General features: G+C 46.0%; 1 protein-coding gene across 3 annotated transcripts; it reads left to right on the top strand.

Annotated features, from left to right (window-relative positions):
• Window positions 1–108: 108 nt before the first annotated feature.
• On the top strand, window positions 109–21,796 carry gpr160 (G protein-coupled receptor 160). 3 transcript variants are annotated; one of them, XM_078409899.1, is made up of 2 exons: window positions 109–491; window positions 20,366–21,796. In XM_078409899.1, exon 2 carries the CDS (start codon window positions 20,413–20,415, stop codon window positions 21,463–21,465), a length of 1,053 nt encoding a protein of 350 aa, XP_078266025.1. In that variant the 5' UTR covers window positions 109–491; window positions 20,366–20,412; the 3' UTR covers window positions 21,466–21,796. The 3 variants fall into 3 exon arrangements, with proteins under 3 accessions (XP_078266025.1, XP_078266026.1, XP_078266028.1); XM_078409900.1 differs by lacking the exon at window positions 109–491 and adding an exon at window positions 2,852–2,985; XM_078409902.1 differs by lacking the exon at window positions 109–491 and adding an exon at window positions 6,133–6,213.
• Window positions 21,797–25,010: the final 3,214 nt, after the last annotated feature.

Here is a 25,010-nt window from a genome sequence, read left to right as displayed (position 1 = left end):
TTCACTGTTCTCAGTGAACATGTGACTTTGTATCTTTTTGCCCTTGGACCCCGAGTCGATAAAAAACTGCCTTTAAAATGCTGCCATTGCATTGCAGTTGCACTTTTATGTCTCCTTCAGTAAATTTCAAAACAGTATGGTCACTGTTGTAGTATAGGTTTGTCAATTGCAGTCTGAAGAAGGGTCTCGACCCGAAACGTCACCCATTCCTTCTCTCCTGAGATGCTGCCTGTCCCGCTGAGTTACTCCAGCATTTTGTGATACCTTCAATCTCCACACAGCAAACTCGCTCGCAGACCAAAGTTAAAGGCAGCTGTAGAAAGAACACAATTAAGTGTGGAGGCAGAGGGATGGTTTCACGTTTAGGGTCAAGACAGTGCCTCGGTCTTCTGTCTGAAGAAGGGTCTCGACCTTAAATCGTCACCCATTCCTTCTCTCCAGAGATACTGCCTGTCCCGCTGAGTTACTCCAGCATTTTGTGTCTACCACCGGTGAGTAAACTGGTTCTGTTTAAGTGGAATGTGAAGATGGTAACACAAGTAGATAGAACAGTAAAGAAGTCGTATGGTATGCTCAGGGATATTTCAATATATGCATATAGGCTATAGTTCATGGCAAGAATTGACATAGTCAAATACTTGTCCCATCCCAGTCATTCCTTCTTTTCCCTGCTCCTGTCCAGCAGAAGGGCAGCACAATGGCACAGTGGTAAAGTTGCCTCACAGCACCAGAGACCCAGGTTCAATCCTGACTACTGGTGGTGTCTGTGTGGAATTTGTACATTCTCCCTGTGACTGTGTGGGTTTTTCTCCAGGGGTGATCCCACATTCCAAGGATGTGCAGGTTTGTACGTTAATTTACTTCTATTACTTGTTCCTAGCGTGTAGCGTGAGTTACTCCAGCATTTTGTATCTACTTCTGAATATATACCTGTCTGGCAAAAATCTAACACCTCAGTGTTGGAATTTTGAATGGATGCCTAATGTCAAAGGTTTGATGGGGAAGAACCTCAAAGATTCCCCTACCCTCAATATGATGGAATTACTTGTAGATCTTAGAGGGAAGAGCCTGTTTTAAATTTGGTACTGTCCTACACCAATTCATTTATCTTTAAAACAAGCTAAAACATAAAGTTGGCACATTTGTAATGTGATTACATGGGCAGCACAGTGGCACAGCTGGTGGAGCTGCTGCCTCCCTACACCAGAAAGCCGGGTTCGATCCTGACCTCGGGTGCTGTCGGTGTGGAGTTTGCACGTTCTCCATGTGACCGCGTGGGTTTCCACTGGATGCTTCAGTTTCCTCCCACATACCAAAGATGTGCAGTTTTGTAAGTTAATTGGCCCTCTGTAAAATTGTCCCTAGTGTGTAGGGAGTAGATGAGCAAGTGGATTAACCTAGAACTAGTGTGAACGGCTGATCGATGGTCTTGCTTCCACATCCCAAAGGTGTGTAGATCTGTAGATTAAATGTCTGTAAATTGCCCCTTATGTGCAGGGAGTTAGGCAACATAGAACTTGTGTAAACTGGTGATCAATGGTCAGTGTGGACTTAATGGGCCGAAGGCCCAGTTTCCATGTTGTATCCATAAACTAAACTAAAGTATTTGAAAATGAAACAAATGGGTTGGTGTGGGATTGGTGCAAATGGGTGCCTGATGAACAGCATCAATTTAGTTTAGAGATACAGTGCGGAAACAGGCCCTTTCGACCCACCGGGTCTGCACTGACCAGCGATTCCCGCACATTAACACTATCCCCACTAGGGACAATTTTTACGTTTACGAAGCCAATTAACCTACAAACCTGTACGTCTTTGGAGTGTGGGAGGAAACCGAAGATCTCGGAGGAAACCCATGCAGATCACGGGGAGAACGTACAAACTCCGTACAGACAGCACCCGTAGTCGGGATCGAACCCGGGTCTCCGGCGCTGTATTTGCTCTAAGGCAACAACTCTACCACTGCGCCATCGTGCCACCCTATAGCTAAAGCCCACAGTGCAACCAAGGCAGTTTAGTTTTTAGTTTAATGATACAGCATGGAAACAGGCCACAGCCAGCACCCGATGTCAGTATTGAACCCGGGTCTCTGGCGCTGTGAGGCAGTGGCTCTAACAACTGCACCATTGTGCTGCCCCCTGAAGGTTCTGTTTCTATGCTGTTATGACTTTATACCTCCAAGTATTTAATCAGGTGTTCATCTAGTGTGGGTGTAAAACTATCCTTGTGTTTCAAGGGTGTGTCGCAACCAAATGGGCTCCATATTTTCTGTAAGTAGTATTTTCATTTCAAGGTTTATCACAAGGCCAATTAAAACAAAGTAATAAATGTTCTTTTGCATGAACATACTGTGGCTTCACAAATTACAGACTTTTCGGCTTCCTGCAAACTTTCTATCTGACTGCTGAGTACGTGAAAGGTCAGTAAATGTCCCTAAAAAAGAGGTTTCATAGTCTGCGGTTAACCCAAAATACTCCATAGCTAACAAAATATATTTTAGAAACAACGCTGGTTTGCATAAAAGGACACAGTGCTGGAGTAACTCAGTGTGTCGGGCAGCATCTCTGGAGAACATTGATGTTTTGGGCCCGGACCCTTCTAAAATCCTGAAGGTTGGCCTGCAATGTGGAAATGCTTCGCCCATTCATGTGCAAAAGTCTTCCACAAACTGATGTGTCCATGATCAGGCAAGCCAGTTTTTGAAATCAAAACTTATTTATATACCTTTCGTTTGGTTTAGAGATACAGCTTGGAAACAGGCCCTTGGCCCATTAAGTCCGCGCGAGCCAACAATCACCAGTCCGCTAGTTCTATCTTGCACCTCGGGGACAATTTACAGAAGCCAATTGACCTACAAACCTGCACGCCTTTGGAATGTGGGAGGAAACAGGAGCACCTGGGGAAAATCCACGTGGTCACCGGGAGAATGTACAACTCCATACAGACAGCACCTGAGGTCAGGATCGAATCTGCGTGTCTGACACTGTAAGGCAGCAACTTTACCACTGTGCCGCTACAGTATTAACCAGTACAATGTTGAGCCAACCCTGCTATGTATAGAAATGTTGTCAGCTAAGGAATAGTTGACCAACCTGAACTACCACTTTCTCTTTCCCTTCATCGAGTCATAGAGTCTTACAGCCCAACTTGCCCACACTGGCCAGCATGTCTCACTGGCCAGCATGTCCTACCTGCCTGCATTTGGTCTATAATCCCTCTAAACCTGTCCTATCCATGTACCTGTCTAAATGTTTCTTAAAAGTTTCTATAGTACCTACATCAACTACCTCCTCCGACAGCTTGTTCCACACACCCACCACCCTTTGTGTGATGAACTTACCCCTCAGGTTCCTATTAAATCTTCCCCCCCTCGCCTTAAACCTATGTCTCCTGGTTCTTGATTCCCCCACTCTGGGCAAGAGGCTCCGTGCGTAGACCCGATCTATTCTTCGCATGATGATTTTGTACAATTTCAAACTTGTCTTCTTTCACATTCGATATTTACAGAAATCTTACGGCAGTGATTGAGCCTTCAGCTACCTGGGTTTTAAACTCTGAAGCTCTCTCCAAAAGCCGACTCTGTCTCTATCACCCTCTTTAAAAAAAACTAAACTCTTTGAGACGGCACAATGGTGCAGCGGTAGAGTTGTTGGCTAACAGCGCCAGAGAGCCGGGTTCGATCTAGACCGCGGGTGCTATCTGTACAGAGTTCTCCCTGCGACTGCATGGGTTTCTCCGGGAGCTCTGGTTTCCACCCACATTCCAAAGACGTGCAGGTTCGTAGGTTAATTGGCTTCTGTAAAATTGTCCCAAAGTGTGTAGGATAGAACTTGTGAATGGGTGACCATTGATCGGCGCACTTGGTGGGCCGAAGGGCCTGTTTCCATGCTGTATTTCTAAACTAAACTAACCAAGCCCTTCGTCCCTGCACTAATTTGTAATATATATTTTAGTTTAGAAGCATGGAAACAGACCATATGGCCCACTGACTCACAATGCCTATCGATCACCTTTTCACACAAATTGTATGTTATTCCACTTCCGAATCCATTCCCTACACACTAGATGGCAATTTACAAAGGGCCAATTAACCCACAAACCTGCAATGTGCCACTGTGCCACCCCAATGTCTGCTTTGTAGCAGGTTGCTTGCACCTACAGCAGGTCTGCTCAGATGCAGGTATGATTGGCAGACTGCCCTGCTATGGAGAACAGAACTTCACACAAACAGCACCCAGGTCTGGTTCAAATCTTTTACTTTAGTTTAGTTTGTTGTCACATGTACTGAGGTACAACGAAAAACTTTTTGTTGTATGCTATCCAGTCAGCAAAAAGACAATACATGATGACAATCAAGTCGTCCACAGTGAACTTTTTCAGCATACAGGGAATAAAGTTTAGTGCAAGATAAAGTCCAGTAAAGTCCGATTAAAGATAGTCCAAGGATCTCCAATGAGGTAGATGGTAGGTCAGTCGGTGATAGGTTGATTCAGTTGCCTGATAACTGCTAGGAGGAATCTGTCCCTGAATCTGGACATATATGTTTTCACACTTCTGCACCTCTTGCCTGGTCGGAGAGGGGAGAAGAGGGCGTGACCAGGGTGAGATCCATCCATGATTGTGCTGGTGGCCTTGCCGAGGCAGCGTGAAGTGTAGATGTAGTCAATGGAGAGGAGGTAAGTTTGCGTGATGGTCTGGGCTGTTTCCACAATCCTGGATGGAGCTGTTCCTAAACCTGTTCCTGGACGCATCCCGATAAAATTATTTTTATGGTGCATCCCGAGAGATTGGTGGGAATTGTTGGGGACATGCTGAATTTCCTAAGACTTCTGAGGAAGGAGAGGCGTTGGTGTGCTTTGTTGGCCTTTGCTGCGATATAGCTAGTCCAGGACAAGTTGCTGGTGATGTTTATTCCTTGAAACTTGACGCTTTCAACCATCTCTACTTCGGCGCCGCCAATGTACAGCGGGTTATGTGTACCTCTTCGGTTCCTGAAGTCGATGACTATCTCTCTTGTCTTGCTGACATTGAGAGAAAGGTTGTTGTCGATATCAGGTCGTGAGGCTCTCAATCTATTTCCTATACTCTGTTTCGTCATTATTTGATATCCAACCCATAATGGTGGAACGAAACGCAATTAGCCTACAAATCCGCACGTCTTTGGATGTGGGACGGAACCGGAGAACCTGGGGGAAACCCACGCGGTCACAGGGAGAATGTACAAACTCCCAAGAAGAACACACAGCACCCGAGGTCAGGATCGAACCTGTGCTTCTGCTGCTGTGAGGTAGCAGCTCTACTGGAGTTGTCCCCAAACCATGCCGTGATGCTTCGTGATAAAATGCTTTCTATAGCGCATCTGTAGAAGTTGGTAAGAGTAGTTGGGGACATGTTGAACTTCCTAAGATAGACATAAAATGTTGGAATAACTAATCGGGACAGGCAGCATCTCTGGAGAGAAGGAATGGGTGATGTTTTGGGTCGAGACCCTTGGAAGTAGAGGCATGGGTGTGCTTTCTTGGCCATTGCTTCAATATGGGTAGTCCAGAATCCTGGTCTCTGGCACTGTGAGATAGCAGCTCTATCAGCTGCACCAGTTTAAGTAACTACAACTCACACGAGGAGCAAGGTTGAAGCCACATAATGTATTCCATGAACACACATATTTTGCATTCTCCACCCGGAGTTGGCAAACACTTCGCAGTTGGTGACATTTATAATCTGTTTTCTAATTTGCAAGGGAGGTGCAGCAGAAATTGTTCAACCTTGAAAACCAGTCACACAAGTAAAATGATTCCAGATTACACAGTATATTGTTTCTCCTATGGCAAACCTGTCAATGTTTGAATCATCAGTCCTGTCCCTAGCCTGGGGCGCTGGGTGGAGTTAATGGGAGAAGGAGTCAATATATATAAGGTCTCTTCCTTCTTTCTTTTTCACATTGTTCCATTGCCTCCCACCATACCCGCTCCCGCCTCCTGTTCATGTTGAGCCACGGCACTGAGAGGTAGACCTCTGCACAGGAACAAGGAAGCGTCAGGAATGGCTCTACGCTACAGTAAGTTGCTGCGTGCACTGATTGACAATGCTTTTTTTGTTTGTTTACGGCAGCACAGTTGGCACAGCAGGGAGAGTTGCTTCCTCACCGCTCCAGCAGTCACTTCTCATCCTTGGGGTGCCCCAGTTTCCTCCCTCGCCCCCAGAAATGAGCAGGTCGGTACGTCAATGTGCAGATGGGTGATGAAATACCAGCGAGAGATGACGGGAATGTGGGGGGAACGGAAATAATGCTTCAAGGTAGCATTTTGTGTGTGAAAGTGGGTGCTCAACGGGTGGTACAGACTCGATGGGCCAAAGGGCCTGTTTCTCTGCCTTATCTCTCTATGATGCCATAAATGAGTGGGGATTTTTTCAATGGTATTGTAAGTCCTGTCACTCAGTTATTTTCAATCAGAATAAATTATATTACATTTTTGAAAGGCTTTTTTGTCAGTTTAATGGATAGGAAAAGCACAGAAGCAATTTGTAGAATCTGCAGATGCTGGTTTAAACCAAAGATAGACACAAAAAGCTGGAGGAACTCAAGGGGGTCAGACAGCATCTCTGGAGGAAAGGAATAGGTGATGTTTCGGGTCGGGAAGAAAGGCCTCAACCCGAAATGTCACCTATTCCTTTTGTACAGAGATGCTGCCTGACCTGCGTTACTCTTGCTTTTTGTGTAAAGCACAGAGAGATATGCCTTAATCATAGAGGATTAGAGAATTTGCACGGAGGATTACGCAGGCAAATGAAGCTCGGGGCCAACTTTTTTTTTCCTCTGTCATCAGGCTTCCACAAGCTAGGGCACTGTCCGATTCACCTTGGCCCCATTGTTGACTTTGGACTTTATTTCTGGAACTGATGCGCTATAATTCTGCACTCAGTACCTTCCCCTTTGCTCTACCTTTTGTACATAAGTTTGACGATTGTATTAATGCGTGGTATAATGTGATTTGATTGCATCACGTGAGTTTGAGTTGAACTACCGTGACAGCCTGGGGCTGAAAATTAATCATTGCATTTAAGACACACACATTTAAAACTAAAATTCTGCAATGGGTTCTGTGCAACCTAAATTTTTATGCTTGTTATAATTGGGTTTTTTAAGTCCAAGTATATGTTTAATGAAACCAAAGGTTGGGTAACCTCTAGGTACCTTCTCTTGATAACATCCCCTTTTCTCATGTCTTTGATGACTTCCGCATTCCGAGCCCCCACTTCCTCATCTTTACTAAGGACGTTCAGTCACTCCACACATCCATCCCCCACCAGGAAGGCCTTGAACCCCTCCGTTTCTTCCGCGACCGCAGAACCATCCAATTTCCCTCGACTAACACTCTACTTTTAATTTTCATCCTGCACTCAAATTTACTTGGACCATCTCCGACACCTCCCTCCCCTTTCTTGATCTCACAATCTCCATCACAAGAAATAGACTATTGACTGACGTCTATTACGCACGGTAGCGCAGCGGTAGAGTTGCTGCTTTACAGCGAATGCAGCGCCGGAGACTCGGGTTCGATCCTGACTACGGGTGCTGCACTGTAAGGAGTTTGTACGTTCTCCCCGTGACCTGCGTGGGTTTTCTCCGAGATCTTCGGTTTCCTCCCACACTCCAAAGACGTACAGGTATGTAGGTTAATTGGCTGGGTAAATGTAAAAATTGTCCCTAGTGGGTGTAGGATAGTGTTAATGTACGGGGATCGCTGGGCGGCACGGACTTGGAGGGCCGAAAAGGCCTGTTATGATATGATATGATTACAACCCCACTGACTCCCACAACTATCTCGACTACACTTCTTCCCACCCTGCTTCCTGCAAAGACTCTATCCCCTACTCCCAATTCCTCCATCTACGCCACATCTGCTTCCAAGATGAGGTGTTCCATACCAGAACATCCAAGATGTCCTCATTCTTTAGGGAACTGGAGTTCCTCTCTCCCATCATAGATGAGGCCCTCACTCGTGTCTCCTCAGTACCCCGCAGCTCCGCCCTTGCTTCCCGTCCCCCTAGTCGCGACAGAGACGGAGTCCCCCGAGTCCTTACCTTCCACCCATCAGCTGTCGCATACAACACATCATCCTCTGAAATTTCCGCCACCTCCAACGGGATCCCACCACCAGCCACATTTTCCCATCTCCACCCCTTTCCGCCTTCCGCAGAGACTGTTCCCTCCGCAACTCCCTGGTTAACTCATCCCTTCCCAACCAAACCACCCCCTCCCCAGGTAGCTTCTCCTGCAACCGCAGAAGATGCAACACCTGTCGTTGTACCTCCTCCCTCGACTCTGTCCAGGGACCCCACCCCGACAGTCCTTTCAGGTTAGGCAGAGGTTCACTTCTAACCTCATCTACTGTATCCGTTGTTCAAGATGTCAAGTCAAGTCAAGTCAAGTCAATTTTATTTGTATAGCATTTAAAAACAATCCACGTTGACCAAAGTGCTGTACATCTGATTAGGTACTAAGGAAAAAAATGAAACATACAGTAGCACGCAAACAGTTCACAGCGCCTCCTCAATGAGCCTCAAACGCTAGGGAGTAGAAATAGGTTTTGAGCCTGGACTTAAAGGAGTCGATAGAGGGGGCAGTTCTGATGGGGAGAGGGATGCTGTTCCACAGTCTAGGAGCTGCAACCGCAAAAGCGCGGTCACCCCTGAGCTTAAGCCTAGACCGCGGGATAGTGAGTAGCCCCAAGTCGGCTGACCTGAGGGACCTGGAGTTAGAGAGGGGGGTTAGAAGATTTTTGATGTAGGGGGGGGAATGTCCATTTAGGGCTTTATACGTGAATAGGAGGAGCTTGAAGTTGATTCTGTACCGTACAGGGAGCCAGTGGAGAGAGGCCAGAATCGGGGTGATGTGGTCCCTTTTACGGGTACCCGTCAGGAGTCTCGCTGCGGCGTTTTGGACCAGTTGCAGGCGGGACGGAAGATTGGCTGATCCCAGTGTATAGGGAGTTGCAGTAGTCTAGGCGGGAGGAAATGAAAGCGTGAATGATTTTTTCTGTGTCGTCGAATTGGAGGAAAGATTTTAGCTATGGTTCGAAGTTGGAAGAAGCTGGCTTTTACCACAGCGTTGATTTGCTTATCCAATTTTAATGCAAAGTCAAATATCATGCTGAGGTTTTTGACATGCGGTTTGACTAGGCAGGATAGACTTCCAAGATTGCCTGTTATCGATTTGATGGAGTCGGGGGGGCCGAATAGGATGACCTCAGACTTGCTCTCATTTAATTGGAGGAAGTTCTGTGCCATCCAACATTTTATGTCCTCAAGGCAGTGTAAGAGGCTGTTTAAATTTGACTGGTTGTTGGGTTTCAGGGGGAAGTAAAGCTGAGTGTCATCGGCATAGCAGTGGAAAGAAATGCCGTGCCTTTGAATGATTTGGCCAAGGGGGAGCATGTATAGAGAGAAGAGAATGGGGCCTAGGATGGAGCCTTGTGGAACTCCGCAGGAGAGGCTAGCTGGAGCAGAGGAATAACTGCCTATGTTGATGGCGAAACTCCTATCTTTGAGGTACGAAGCGAACCAGCTCAGGGCAGTGCCATCAATGCCAACCGCGTACCGGAGACGGTCAATAAGGATGGTGTGGTCCACTGTATCGAACGCTGCGCTGAGGTCGAGAAGGAGCAGGATTGCACAGTCGCCGGTGTCGATGGCGAGAAGCAGGTCGTTGTGTACCTTCAACAAGGCAGACTCTGTGCTGTGGTGGGCTCTGAAACCTGACTGGAAACTTTCCAGGATGGTGTATTGGTGCAGGTAGGGCACTAATTGTTTTAGAATTGCCTTTTCAAGGACTTTTGACAGGAATGGCAGTTTGGAAATGGGTCTGTAGTTGCTAGGCAAGGTGGGGTCTAGGTTAGGTTTTTTCAGTAGGGGCTGGACCACCGCGTGCTTGAAACTGGTTGGAACAGTGCCAGTGGCCAGAGAACTGTTGATAATAGAGAGGATGCTGGGACCGGCTATTGCAATGACATCCTTCAGAAGGGCAGTGGGGGCAGGATCAAGGGGGCAGGTTTCAAGCTTTGCAAGGGAGGATAGAGTGACGGGTTGGAAGCAGTCCAATTTAGATGAACAGACTAGTGAGACAGCTAGGTCACGGGTGGGAGGGGAAATGTTCATTCTAATGTTCTCAACTTTGTTGGTGAAAAATTTAGTGAATTCTTCGCACTTAGCAGGGGACCCAACTAAGCTGGTACTGGGGGCGGGACATATGACAAAGGTAATTGTTCTAAATAGGACCTTGGAGTTATGAGAGTTTTTGGAAATAAGGTCGGAGAAGTATTGTGCTCTAGCAGACTTTACTGCTTCCTGGTATTTGAGAAGATTGTTTCTCAGAATTTTGAAGGAAATTTGAAGCTTGTCACATTTCCACCTCCATTCTGATTTTCTGCACTCCCTTCTTAGGGCTTTGGTGGTGTCATTGAGCCACGGCCGACCTTTGGGCTTAGGCTTTTTCATTTTAAGGGGAGCGATAGAATCCAGGATGGAAGAGCAAGTGATATTAAATAAAGAGGCGAGATCTTCAGTGCTGAGATGGGGGGGAGAGGCCTCAATAGTGCAGATGTTGGGGGCAGCTGTGAGAGCCTCGGAGAATTTACTGACAGTCAATGAATTTATGTCACGGGAGTAGCGAACAGGGAGATGAGATTTTGCGGGAGATAAAGGCAGAGATGTGTCAAAAATGATAGCGCTGTGGTCCGATAGACAGGCTTCAGTAGTTTCAATGTTGTTGATTAGGAATCCGGACGATAACACTAGGTCGAGAGTATGGCCTAACTTGTGAGTGGGTCCCGTGGTGTGAAGAGTCAGATTGAAGGACTCAACCAGGTGCATAAATTCACTCACAAGAGGCTTAGTGGGACAGCAAACATGAATATTAAAGTCACCAAAAATCATGATCCGGTCAAATTTGGGCAAAATGCTAGAAATCAGATCAGCAAATTGGGTGATGAAGTCCTTATGCATTTTTGGTGGGCGATACACAAGAACAATTAAGACGTGGACTCTTGTACATCAGTGAGACCAAACGCAGACTGGGCGATCGGTTCGGGGAACATCTTTGCTCAGCCCGCGTGAACCAACCTGATCTCCCGGTTGCTGGACACTTTCATTCTCCTTCCCATTCCTACACAGACCTTTCTGTCCTTGGTCTCCTCCATTGTCAGAGTGAGGCTAAACGCAAATTGGAGAAACAGCATCTCATATTTTGCTTGTTCAGCTTACGGCCCACTGGTACGAATATTGATTTCTCTCACTTCAGGCAGCCCCGGCATTCCCTCTCTCTCTCTCTCTATCCCTCCCCCACCCAAGTCGCACGAGCTTCTCGTTTTCACCCTACAAACAGCTTACAATGGCCTGTTTCCTTTATCATCAATATTATTTTCATATCTTTCATTCATTGTTCTTTATCTCTCCACATCACCGTCTATATTTCTCGTTTCCCTTATCCCTAACCAGTCTGAAGAAGGGTCTCAATCCAAAACGTCGCCCATTCCTTCTCTCCAGAGATGCTGCCTGTCCCGCTGAGTTAATCCAGCTTTCTGTGAATACCTTTTATTTTATGACTTGTAAGCCTATCAGCAATAGTAAATTTTCTATTTTTTTAATGTAAAAAAAAAAGAAAATGTCAAATAGCTAAGCAGGATTTAACGTGCATGCATAATTAATTTATTTCTTGATATTTCTACCCTCCTGTCCTGGATTTATTTAACACAAAATAAATCCAGAACAGGATCTGAACGGAGTTTCTACCTTTTCCCCGTGAGCTGCGTGGGTTTTTTTCCGAGATCTTCAGTTTCCTCCCACACCCCAAAGACGTACAGGTATGTAGGTTAATTGGCTTGGTAAATGTAAAAATTGTCCCTAGAAGGGTATAGGATAGTGTTAGTGTGCGGGGATCGCTGGTCAGCGCGGACCCGGTGGGCCGAAAGGGCGTTTCAGCGCTGTATCACTAAACTAAACTAAACAAGTAGTCTGTGTGGGCGACATAGTGGAGCAGCAGTAGAGTTGCTGCCCTACAGCCTGACTATGCGGGGTGGTCTTGTCTGTACGTAGTTTGTACGTTCTCCCTGTGACCGTGTAGGTTTTCTCCGGCTGCTCTGGTTTCTTCCCACACTCAAGTCTTGCAGGTTTGTAGGTTGATTGGTCTCTGTAAAATTGCCCCTAGTGTGTAAGGAGTGGATGAAATGGTGGGATAACAGAACTTGTGTAAACGGGTGATGGATGGTCAAGGGGCCTGTTTCCACGCTGTAACTCTAAACTAAAATAGATAGAGTGCTAAAGATATGCTTGCCTTCATCAGTCAGGGCGTTGAGTTATAAAGTTATTAGAGTCAGGCAGTCATGATGCAGAGTTATAGGAATGGTCAGCCTGCATTTGGAGTATTGGGTGGAGTTCTAGTCACCCCATTACAGAAAGGATGTGGAGGGTTTGGAGATGGTGCAGAGGAAGTTTACCTGAATGCTGCCTGGATTATAGTGTTTCAGCTATAGGGAGAGGTTGAACAGACTTAAATTGGGTTTTTTCTGGGGCATCAGAGGTTGAGCCTAGACCTGATAGCAGTATATAAAATTGTGAGAGGCATAGATAGGGGAGACAGTCAGAATCTTTATCCCAGGTGGAAATGTCAAAGACTAAAGGGTATAGCTTTAAGGAGAGAGAGGCAAAGTTTAAAAGAGATTTTTTTTCTTTACACAGATGGTGGTGGATGCCAGGGTGGTGGTGGAGGCAAATGTGACAGTGGTGTTTGAGACTTTTAGAGGCACCTAGATATGCAGGGGATGGAGGGATATGGATCATGTACAAGCAGAAAGAATGCAGGTTTGTAGGTTAATTGGCTTTGTTAAATTGTCGCTAGTGTGTAAGATAGAACTAGTGTATGGGGTGATCGCTGGTCGGTGCGGACTCGGTGGGCCAAATGGCCTATTTCCACACTATCTCTCAACTAAACATTGCAGGTATTACAGTCCATCATCATGAAAGTATTAGTCTTGTTGGGTTTATCCAGTTTCCGACTAAGTACTGAAAGCGTAGAAACAGCTCACTGAGTGCAAGAGTCGCCAGGTTTTGACACCATTTCCAAAGTCCCAGCTGCAGCTGGCCATTAAAGCTGTCCATGAGGGTGCGGAAGATAAGATCCCAGCGTGTGTAGGAAGGAACTGCACATGCTGGTTTATCCCCTAGACACACAATGCTGGAGTAACTCAGCAGGACAGGCAGCATCTCTGGATAGAAGGAACGGGTGACATTTCTGGTCGTGACCCTCCTTTAGGTAAGACCCCGGGTTCTCCTAACCAGCCCTTTTGTCCAGCATCCACTGCCGTCACCTCCGCCCTCCTCTCCGGTTCTCAGTCCTCGGCGACGGGCAGGAGACGAGGCTCGGACGAGGCTCCCTCTCCAGACAAGCTCCCGGTTCCGTGGTTGGTGAGCCAGGCCTGCTGCCAGCAGGGGTATGGCAGCAGCCCGCTGGGAGACGGTGCATTGTTCCATCCAGCACTTGCCAGAATTACCAGATGGCCACTCCGGATCTCAGTTTAAGCAAGAAATACTCCCAGGGAAATGTCAAAGACTAGCGGGCATACTTTTAAGTTGAGAAAGGCAAAGATTAAACGAGATGTGGGAAGCAAATTTTTTTACACAGAGAGTGGTGAGTGTCTGGAACACGCTGCCAGGGTGGTGTTGGAGGCAGATATGATAGAAGTACTTGAAGGGCTTTTAGATAGGCACATGGATATGCAGGGAATGGAGGGATATGGATCACGTGCATGCATACATTAGTTTAACCTGGAATCATGATCGGCATGGACATTCTGGGTCGAAGGGCCTGTTCCTGTGCTGTAATGTTCTAATATTATAAATGTCTCTGACGTTTCCAAACATTCAATAACATTTGGGAAAGGAAACTTATTGCTAACATTTTTAAATAATATTAAGAAATTTTAATAGAATGCAAATAAAGTAGAATACTGAAAAACACAATTAGATACATTTAAATTAACTCAGTTAAATTAATACCTCTCCCTGACTGCTGAAGGCCAATGTGCTGAAAGTCTTCTTTGCCTCCCTCTCTCCCTTTGACATCACTTTCAGGAAACTATGTGCACGTTCTCCTAGATCCCTCTGCTCAACAACACTTCTCAGGGCCCTGCTATTCAGTTAAGGTCCTGCCCTGTTAGATTTCCCAAAATGCATCACCTCGGACTTGTATTCATTAAACTGCAGAAATCTTCTGGAAACTTCTCCTTAAACGTTGTTGCGATATTTTCCAGCGATCATGTGCTTACGTGCAAGAGTCCTGAAAAGGAGTAGTTAAAGCAATGTGGCTTTCAGAAGGAGCTGCATAAATATTTGAATTGTTCTAGGTAAGGATTCCTACAGAGGATAGCGCGGCACGGTAGCGCAGCGGTAGAGTTGCTGCTTTACAGCGAATGCAGCGCCGGAGACTCAGGTTCGATCCTGACTACGGGTGCTGCACTGTAAGGAGTTTGTACGTTCTCCCCGTGACCTGCGTGGGTTTTCTCCGAGATCTTCGGTTTCCTCCCACACTCCAAAGACGTACAGGTATGTAGGTTAATTGGCTGGGTAAATGTAAAAATTGTCCCTAGTGGGTGTAGGATAGTGTTAATGTACGGGGATCACTGGGCGGCACGGACTTGGAGGGCCGAAAAGGCCTGTTTCCGGCTGTAGATATATGATGATATGATGATGAAGTGTGGAAACACGCACCACCAGATTGAGGAACAGCTTCTTCCCCTCTGTTATCAGGCTTCTGAACGGTCCTTCCATAAGCTAGGGTAGTGTCCAATTCACCTCTGCAGACATTGGACTTTGTCTCTGGAACCGATGTGCTATAATGCTGAGAACTACATTCTGCATTCTGTATCTTCCCCTTTGTTCTACCTGTTTTTGTTTAGTTCATTATTGTCACGGTACAGTGGAAAGCTTTTTGTTGTGTGCTGTCCAGTCAACGGAAGACAGTTTGCAAGAAAAAGACAGTGCTGGAGTAACTCAGTGGGTCAGGCAGCATCTCTGGAGAACACAGATATGTGACATTTTGGGTCAGGTCTGAAGAAGAGCCCCAGTCAGTTTTCTCCTCCGTGGGTCTCCTCCGGGTGCTCCGGTTTCCTCCCACATTCCAAAGACGTGCGGGTTTGTAGGATGAGAAAGTGGGATAACATAGAACACGTGTGAACGGATGATCAATGGCGTGGATGCGGTGGGCCATAAAGCCTGTTTCTATGCTATATAAAAGGCAAACAAATAGAGGGAGACACTGCCATCAGGAATGAGATGTACTTTCCATCATCAGTTGTTTATTGGCTAACAAAACTTGTACCTGTGTCTTAATAGAACATAAAACAGTACAGTACAGTCTGAAGAAGGGTCTCGACCCGAAACGTCACCCATTCCTTCTGTCCTGAGATGCTGCCTGACCTGCTGAGTTACTCCAGCATTTCGTGAAATAAATACCTTCGATTTGTACCAGCATCTGCAGTTATTTTCTTACAGTACAGGAACAGGCTCTTCTGCCCACAATATTTGTGCTAGACATGATGCCAAGTTAAACTGATCACATCTGCCTGTACATGATCATTATCCCTCGATTCCCTGCACGTCCATGTGCCTATCTACAAGCCTCTTAAACGCCACTATTGTATCTAGCTGCCACCACCCCTGACAGTGTACTCCAGGCCCCCACTACTCCTTACATGAAAAAACTTGCCCTAAACACCTCCATTAAACTTTCCCCCTCTCACCTTTATAGCTCTCGCCTCCTGGATAAAAGGTTCTGACTGTCTCCCCTATCTCTGCCTCTCAATTTTATATACTTCCATCAAGTCTCCCCTCAACTTCCAACGTTTGATTGATTGAAATAAGTCACTGCCGATAAATTAAAATTAATTCATAAATGTTTTTTTAACCTTAAGGAATCGTGGTTGTGAATGAGTTTCAGGTTTTTAGCAAAACGATTTCTTCTTGACAGTTTAGAGTTGGAAACGCACAATTTCCCCGTCTACCTTCAAACTAAACGCGCAATCATCTTCGCAAAGACAGGGAGCTGCAGATACTTTTTGTACACACAGTTAGTGATAAGCTTTTTTAAGCTTTAGACTTTTTGTTTGACTTGAGAGATACAATTAGAGCGGGGAAACGGGCCCATCGGCCCACCGAGGCCTTGCCGGCCGGCGATCCCCACACGCTGCCTATGGCTCTGCCTCTGTCCTGACTGCACACGCCAGGGGCAATTCGCAATGTTACCCCAGCCGAGCGGCCCACAAACCTGGGGTATGGCGGGAGACCGGAGCGCCCGGAGAGGGCCCACGCAGGTCGCGGGAAGCCGTGGTCGGGATGGAGCCCGGGCCTTGCTCTGTCTGCGACGGTAAGGTTGCTGGAGTGCCTCAGCGGGTCGGGCAGCATCTCTGGAGGACATGGTGGTTGGTTGGTTGGGTGGCGTTTCGGGTCGGGGTCCTGACGAAGGGTCTCCTACTCCTTCTCTAAGGGGATGCTGTCCGACCCGGCATTTTGTGTGAGTCGTCTTGCTTTGCCGTTTGTCTTGCGGTGGCGGTGGCGGTGGCGCAGCGGCCGAGTCGCTGTCTCACGGCGCCGGGAGACCCGGGTTCGATCCCGACTGCGGGTGCTGTCTGTCTGTGCGGAGTTTGTACGTCCTCCCTGTGACCTGTGTGGCTTTTCTCCGAGTGCTCCACTTTCCTCCCCCGCTCCAGGGGAGGTTTGTCGGTTAATTGGCTTGGTACAGATGTGAGTTGTCCCTGGCCTGGCCTTGAGTGTGTGTGTGTGTGTGTGATGGTGTTGGTGTGCGGGGGGGGGGGGGGGGTCGCTGGTGGGCGCGGACTCTGTGGGCCGAGGGGCCTGTTCCCGCGCTGTATCTCTACTACTAAACCAAACATTATAATCTGAGAGCCAGCGTGCGTTTCAGTTTAATTTACTGTCACGTGTACCAAGGTACAGTGAAAAGCTATGGCTGCGCGTGCTAACCAGTCAGCAGAAAGACAATTTACTCAGAGGGTGGTGAATCTGTGGAATTCTTGTCCATTGAAGGCTGTGGAGGCCAAGTCAGTGGATATATTTAAGGCAGAGATAGATAGACAGATTCTTGATTAGTACGAGTGTCAGCGGTTATGGGAAGAAGGCCGGAGAATGAGTTTAGGAGGGAGAGATCGATCAGCCATGATCGAATGGCAGCGTAGACTTGATAGGCAGAATGGCCTAATTCTACTCCTATCACTTATGATCTTATGACCAACAATCGCCCTTTCACACCAGTTCTATGTTATCCCACTTTCTCATCTAACTCTCATCCAACACTAGGGACAATTTACAGAAGCCAATTAACCTACAAACCCGCACATCTTTCAGAAGTGAGAGGAAACCGGAGCACCCGGAATAAACCCACGCGGTCACGGGGAGAACGTGCCAAGTCCACACACAGGCAGCACCTGCAGTCAGGATCGAACCCTGTGGCGCTGTGAGGCAGCGGGTCTACCAGCTGCACCTCTGTGCCGCCCCCCTAGAAGCTAGAGAGTGGGGAAACCTCAAAGAAATTCCATGTCAGGATTGTAGATATCACAGGTTCACATCACTGACTCCCTTCCAAAGGCTACTTCCCTTATGCATCATTTACTGTGGAATTGCTTTTTAACTCTGGAATTCACATAGAATTCCTTAAGTGATCTAAAACTTCAGATCCACAAATCTGAGAACCCTCTCCACCAACTACACACTTAGTCATACAGCACAGAAATAGGTCTTTCTACTCAACTTGTCCATGCCGACCAAGATGCCCCATCTAAGCCAGTCCAATTTGCCTGTGTTTGGTCCATATCCCTCTACACTTTTCCCATCCAATTACCTGTCCAAGTTTATTTTAAATGTTGTTAATGTACTTGCCTCAATTGCCTCCTCTGGCAGCTCGTTCCATATGCCCACCGTCCTCTGAATGAAAAGTTTTGCCTCAGGTTTCTGTTAAATCTTTCCTCCTACCTTAAACCTGTGTCCTTTGGATCTTGATTATCCTACTCAGGGTAAAAGACTCTGCATTCACCCTATCTATTCTCCTCATGATTTTATACACCCTTCAGGCACCCTTAAGACACCCTTCAGTCTCCTCTGCTCCAAGGAATAAAATCCTACCCTGCCCAACCTCTCCCTATAGCTCAGGTCCTCAAGTCCTGGCAACATCCTTGTAAATCTTCTCTGCACACTCTCCAGCTTAATGGCATCCTTTAGCAGCGTGACCAAAACTAAACATAATGCTCTAAATGTGGTCCCACCATCGTCTTGTACCATTACATAACAGAAATTTGTATAGGAAGGAACTGCAGATGCTGGTTTAAACTGAAGATAGAAACAAAATGCTGGAGGAACTCAGTGCAAAAGGCAGCATCTCTGGAGAGAAGGAATGGGTGACGTTTCGGGTTGAGACCCCTCTTCAGACATAATAGAAACTTGTTGCCTTGAAGCCCTGTTCTCACTTCATACTTGTACATTCAGGCTGATAACTTAATAATTTGTGCAGTATACCCAGTGACTTTCAATTATATTTAATTGTGCAGAACATTGTTCATAAATGACATACAACTTCAGATATATACATCTTAGGAGGAGGCAATTCAGCCCGTTGTTCCTCTGCTGTCTTCCTTCCAAAGATAACCCCACTCAATATCTTTTCCCCGTGGCCTGATAATTTATTCCCTTTCATATTTATCCAGTTCCCCTGTAGAATGTCATACTGGACATACATCAGACGGTAGAGTCAAGGTTGCATCAGTTCACTGCGTTTTGGATGTTCAACAAAAATTGGATTAATTGTTTTTGAAACCACAACAATGTACTTTCTAATCTAATTCAGATTTATAATCAGTTGCTGGAAAATTTATTTGTAAGATTTTGAGACTTATTGCCTGATGTCATAAGTCAGAGGTCAAATTGGATATTTTTGGATCAACTGTGCACCGTGGGAGCAGTGAGATTTAACAAAAGCCTAATTATTACTCCTTATATTTGTTTGGATTTCCCCATTTCTAATTGATTCTGATCTTCACCAAATGCAATGCAGCAAATATTTACATTCATGATGGTCACTGAAAGAACAATTGACAATCTCCATGGAAACCATCAAGTCAACTCAGTTTAAAGCAGTCTTTGGTTTTCTGCCAAGCATATCAAGCTGCAGCAGTGGTAGGTACACGGAGCCGGTGAGACACAGCCTCGCTACCTCGTCTTGACATGTGCAAGTAGGACGGTCCTCTCTTTCCTGAAGATCACGAGAACAATCTTCTTCTTCACCCCTTCATCTCAGCCGAGATGGTTGACTGAATTTCCCAATCTGCTCTCTCATTCAGACCCAGGAGATACCACAGGCACGCTTTCAAAGTTCTCCCTCCTCTCCTGGGGACATTATTTCTTCAACCAACATCACTCGAGTGAAGAATGGGATCTGGTGGCCATCTGTAAGAACCCTGATGTCAAGGTTATGGAACTTTTGCCCAACAAAGACTGAAATATCGTCATGTTCCGCAATATGAGTGAGTGATTTTCGGCTGCTGTTTTCTCTGAGATCTTGCTTCCCTGTGTGAGACACAATGGACCAGCTTGTGATCACTATTGTTAACTCCCAGTATCGAGCTGTATAATTTTGCTCACAAGAAAAGTGGGGAATGTGTCATTATTATTCTTGGCAGGTGGAGTTTAACCCGAGCGAGTGTGAAGTTCCGAAAAAAAGAACTGCAGATGATGGTTTACAAAAAAAAGACACAAAGTGCTGGAGTAACCCAGGGGGTCAGGCAGCATCTCTGGAGAACATGGATATATGACATTTCGGATCGGGACCTTTCTTCAGACTGGTACACTTCTTCAGGCAAGACCCGACTTCAGACTTCCAGGGATGCTGCCTGACCTGCAGTGTTATTTCAGCACTTTGTTTCTTTTTTAATTTGAAGTTCATTTAGTTTGGTGGTGCGCTTCATTTAGTTTTGAGATGCAGCATGGAAACAGGCCTTTCGATCCACACTGATCATTGACCACCTGGTTATACTGGGGTTGTGGGAGGAAATCAGAGTTTACATTGGGGTTGTGGGAGGAAAGACAGCAGGGAGTCACAGGAGAAAGGTCACAGGGAGAATGTGCAAACTCCGCACACACAGCATCCAAGGTCAGGATTGAACCCGGGGCTCTAGTGGTGTGAGGCTGCAGCTCTACCACTGTGCTACCATAGGTCTGGCATAGATTAAATGGGCCAAATAGCCTCCTTTGCTTCCACTCTACAATTAACGTCTCGAGGACTAATTGTTTTCTGTTCTTTAACTTCTAGGAGCTCTGACCACAGTAGGAAGTTGAATTAAGCCCTGAGAGATTGTGATGGTTGGAGATCCATCCAAATTGATTTCCTGTAACGACTGCATAAGAATTGACTCCAGACTGTATATATTCCAGATGTCCAACAGCATGGATTTACTGTTGGTTATTTTGTTTGCAAAGGTCATCCTGAACATCATCATTTTAAGTATGAAACGAAGAATGCTACAGAGCCTCATTGGCCATTTCTGCATTTCCCTAGCCCTGATGGACGTGGCATTATTTGCTTGTGTGATAATCACTTCATTCGTCAACAACCAGGGTACATTCGGAGCTCCGATCAGCTTCCACCATGTCTGCGGGCTTCTGCAGTTCTTCTCCCATGTCTACAGTATCCTGCACTTCCCACTCTGCCTCATGTCTGGCATTGACTATTTTGTCCACCTCCGCAATCTCTCCAAGTCCTTAGGCCTCTTCCGAAAGATGCTGTACATCTTCACGGTGTGCTTCTTGTGGATCGGAGCCATCCTCCACACCCTTTACAACCATGGCTTCAAACCCCTGCCATTGGCAACGATGCAAGACTTCCCTTTGAACCAATGTGAAATTCCCATCAGTACCCAGAGTCTATTGTTGTCCGCAATGATCCTGTCAACTCTGTGTGTGGTGACAATCTACTGCTGGCCTAACATAACCGCCCTTGTCAGATCCCTGCACATAGACACCTATTTGGAAGAGATAGTCATGTGGAGTTCCCATCCGGCTGCCCAACTGCAGGCCATGTCCAGCAAGAAGCAAGTTCTGACCAACGTTATCATTTGTTTTGCCCTCACTTGGATGCCGTTTATTCTGCTTCAGTTGACCATAGTTTTGATCTGGGCTCCACTCCCTGCCTACATGGATTTGAACATCCCTTGGCTCTGCTTCATTAACAGTTTCCTCATCGGAATAATCTACTGGATGAATTATAAGGATATCCCTCCAGAAGACATCTCGTTGATTCCTGACGGTTTCTGTCACTGGGAGTGCTGTAAATTACAGCAAGTTCCCTTCAACTGCAAAGGGAAATGGGTCCCAGACAATGAAGTCAAAGCTTCAAATATTCTAATTGCCTGAACGAACCCAATCCTCCTTATTCCCACTGTCTTTGTAACTATCAATTAGCTGTCATTGATCGATCCCAGTCTTACAACTACATATGAACATCTAACACCCATTAATGCGAGTGATCTGAGATTTGTGCATTAGTGGATTACTTAAATGGAATTTTATTACTCTTCTCTCTCTCACGCACACACCTAGGATTTTAATCCATTTGGCATTGTTTCTATCTGTACTTTCCAAGATGCCGTTTAGAGTTTGGGTTGTATTTTGGTTTCTTGTTTATGATACACTTTGTACAGGGATAAAACTTTAAAACAAAAAACTAGCCTTTTGTACTGTTATTTTCTGGGGATATGTCATTGCCATTTGTGCCAATTCTTTATTAAATAAAAACTAAAATGCCTCTATTGGTGTTTGCATGTGTTTGACGGTTTATCCAGGGCACTTGGAATGGATAGGGGGAATTCACAGAATCTTTTACCCAGAGTAGAGGAATCAAGAACCAGAGGACACAGGTTTAAGGATGGAATCGGACTCGAGACAATTTTCTACACAGAACAAAGAATTGTACTGTTTAAATGTGAAAGACTCAGTGTTGTTAAAGTGGTGTATTGATCGCCAGCTGTGGGATCTGTGGTTTTGTGCCACTTAGTGTGAGCTTTTAAAATTCCTTTTAAACAGAACAGCAGCACAGGTTCAGGCCCTTCAGCCCACAATGTGCCAAACATGATTCCAAGATAAACTAATCTCCTCTACCTCCATTCTCTGCATATCCATGTGCCTATCTAAAAGCCACTTAAACGCCACCTTTGTATCTGCCTCCACCACCACCCCTGGCAGCGTGTTCCAGGCGCAGACCACTCTCTTTGTAATAAAACTTTCCTGCACATCTCCTTTAAACTTTGTTCCTCTCACTTTAAAGTTATGCTCTCGAGTCTTTGACAATTCCACCCTTTGGAAAAAGGTTCCGAATGTCTAAAGACATTTTAGAAATGTTATAATTTTCTATCAGGTCTCCCCTCGGCTTCCAATGGTCCAGAGGAAACAATCCAAAGCAGACAATGGGGCAGCACAGTGGCACTGACGGTAGAGCTGCTGCCTCACAACACCAGTGACTCGAGTTCAATCCTGACTCTGGTGATGTCTGTGTAGAGTTTGTCCAACTTCTTGTTATAGCTGACAACTTCCAAAACCTCCATGTGCTTCCTGTAATGGAGTGACCAGAATTGCACACTATGTCCTTGATCAGTCCTACCTCCTTCACTGTCGTCTGCACAAGTATAATGAGATACAGGTACAATCTTGATGGCAGCAGCATCACAGGCACATACACAATACACAAAACAAATTATACATGAATTACATATATGTTCTGCAGAGATGCCTGACCTGCTGAGTTACTTCAGCACTTTGTGTCCTTTTGTATATCCACACGTCCCACCTGCCTGCGTTTCGCACTTTTGTGTATAAACCCCGCACAGACATCACCCAAGGTCAGGATCTGTACCACTGTGAGGCAGCAGCTCAACCAGCTGTGCCTTTGTGCCATCCATAATATTATGAGAGGCATAGATATGGTAAACAGAACCATTTTCTCAGAGTGGAAATGTCAAATCCAAGAGAGCTGAGGTTTAAGTTGAAAGGAGATGTGCACGGCAAGTCGGGTAAGAACACTGAAAATATCTGGATGACAATATAAAGACTTGATGGGTTTCTGTTCCTGTAAGTACATACAATATTGGTACAGCCTCAGAAGGGTTTGTATGCAACAAATTGCCAAAAACAACAATGTGATAACAAGCGTGTAATGTTTTAATGGTGTTAAAGGTGGCACAGTGGTGCAGCCGCACAACTACTGCCTCACAATGCCAGAGACCCAGGTTCAACCCTGATCCCTGTCTGTGTGGAGTGCTGTGCTCCGAAGCAGTCTGACAATCATACCTGCATCTGAGCAGACCTGCTGTAGGTGCAAGCGACCTGCTACAAAGCAGACAATGGGGCAGCACTGTGGCACTGACGGTAGAGCTGCTGCCTCACAACACCAGTGACTCGAGTTCGATCCTGACTCTAGTTCGATCCTGACTGGTGGTGTCTGTGTAGAGTTTGCACGCCCTTCCTCCAACCATGTGGATTTTCTCCAGGCGTTCTGGTTTCCTCCCACACCCCAAAGACGTGCCAGTTTCTAGGTTAATTGGCTTCTGTAAATTGACCCGAATGTGTCCGGAGTGAATGAGAAAGTGGGATAACATAGAACTAGTGTGAATGGGTGATCGATGGTCAATGTGGACTCTGTGAGCCAGTATCCACGTTTTATCTCTAAATTGAACACTCTGGGGGATTTGAGAGCTGTAACTATTAAATATAAACTGTTAGACAGTATTGCACGCTCTCATCTTCACAGCTCCCCTTGTCTGACCTTTTACATGGTATCTTATCAAATGCCTTCTGGAAATCTAAATACACTACATCTGTTGGTTCTCCTTCATCTACTCATCATAGATAAAAATGACCAATTTTAACTTTCCTTTCATAGAACTACATAAAAATTTAGACTGGACTTTAGAGATACAGAACGGAAACAGGAGCTTCAGCTCACCGAGTCCACGCCAACCAGCAATCACCCTGTGTACTGGCACTATCCTACAAAACTAGGAACAATTTACAATATTTACTGAAGGCAATTAACCTGTACATGTTTGGAGTATGGCAGGAAACAGGAGAAACCCATGCGGTCAGAGGGAGAACCTACAAACTGCATACAGAATGCACCCGTAGTCAGGATCGAACACGGGTCTCTGGCATTGGAAGGCAGCAACTCCACCACTGTGAATGTGCCATCAAGTGAGCTATGCTGATACAAGTTGGAATGTCATAGAACACCGTCACCTGCAAATCCCTCCCCAGCTTAATTGTTATTTGTTCCATTCACTTCCCTGATGCTGGGGAACTTGCTACCTGATGCAACATCTGACCCCCATCATCACACAGTCCGCTAAGATTTGAAGAGAATGCTTGGATCTGCTCTTATCCCAATGGACCAGGAAATGAACATTGCGATTAGCCTGAAATGTCTTCTGCTAATGGTAAAAATATGGTGGATTGAATTACCTTTTTAGAGTCAGAGTTATACAGCATGGAAACAGGCCTTCAGCCCAACCGATCTATGCCGACCACCATGCCCCATCCACATTAGTACCATCTACCTGCATTTTGCCCATATCCCTCGAAACCTAACTTATCCATGCACCTGTCGTTTTCTGAAACATTGTGATAGTGCCTGCATACACCCACCACCCCTGTTGGGAAATACTTGGCAGGCTCCAGCGCACAAGCCAATTGGAATTATATCATTATTGAGGGTGGTATTCGGCCAGAATTCCCATCTGAAGACAACAGTGCTTGCATACAAGGCTGGCAAGAAGCTGGACTGCTTCTGTTCATGCTTCTGCCCAGCTGTGCGATGTTGATGGAAGGCCGTAAATCAAAGTGCCGTCTCATAACTTTCAGAGTTAACACTGACAGCTACCCAACCCATTGAGTTCCCTCCAGCACTTTGT

The sequence above is a fragment of the Rhinoraja longicauda genome, chromosome 13 (genome assembly GCF_053455715.1).
Source record: "Rhinoraja longicauda isolate Sanriku21f chromosome 13, sRhiLon1.1, whole genome shotgun sequence".
Taxonomy (NCBI): Eukaryota; Metazoa; Chordata; class Chondrichthyes; order Rajiformes; family Arhynchobatidae; genus Rhinoraja; species Rhinoraja longicauda.
The sequence above is the reverse complement of the archived record's forward strand: the minus strand, read 5'-3'. Positions and strand labels throughout refer to the sequence as shown.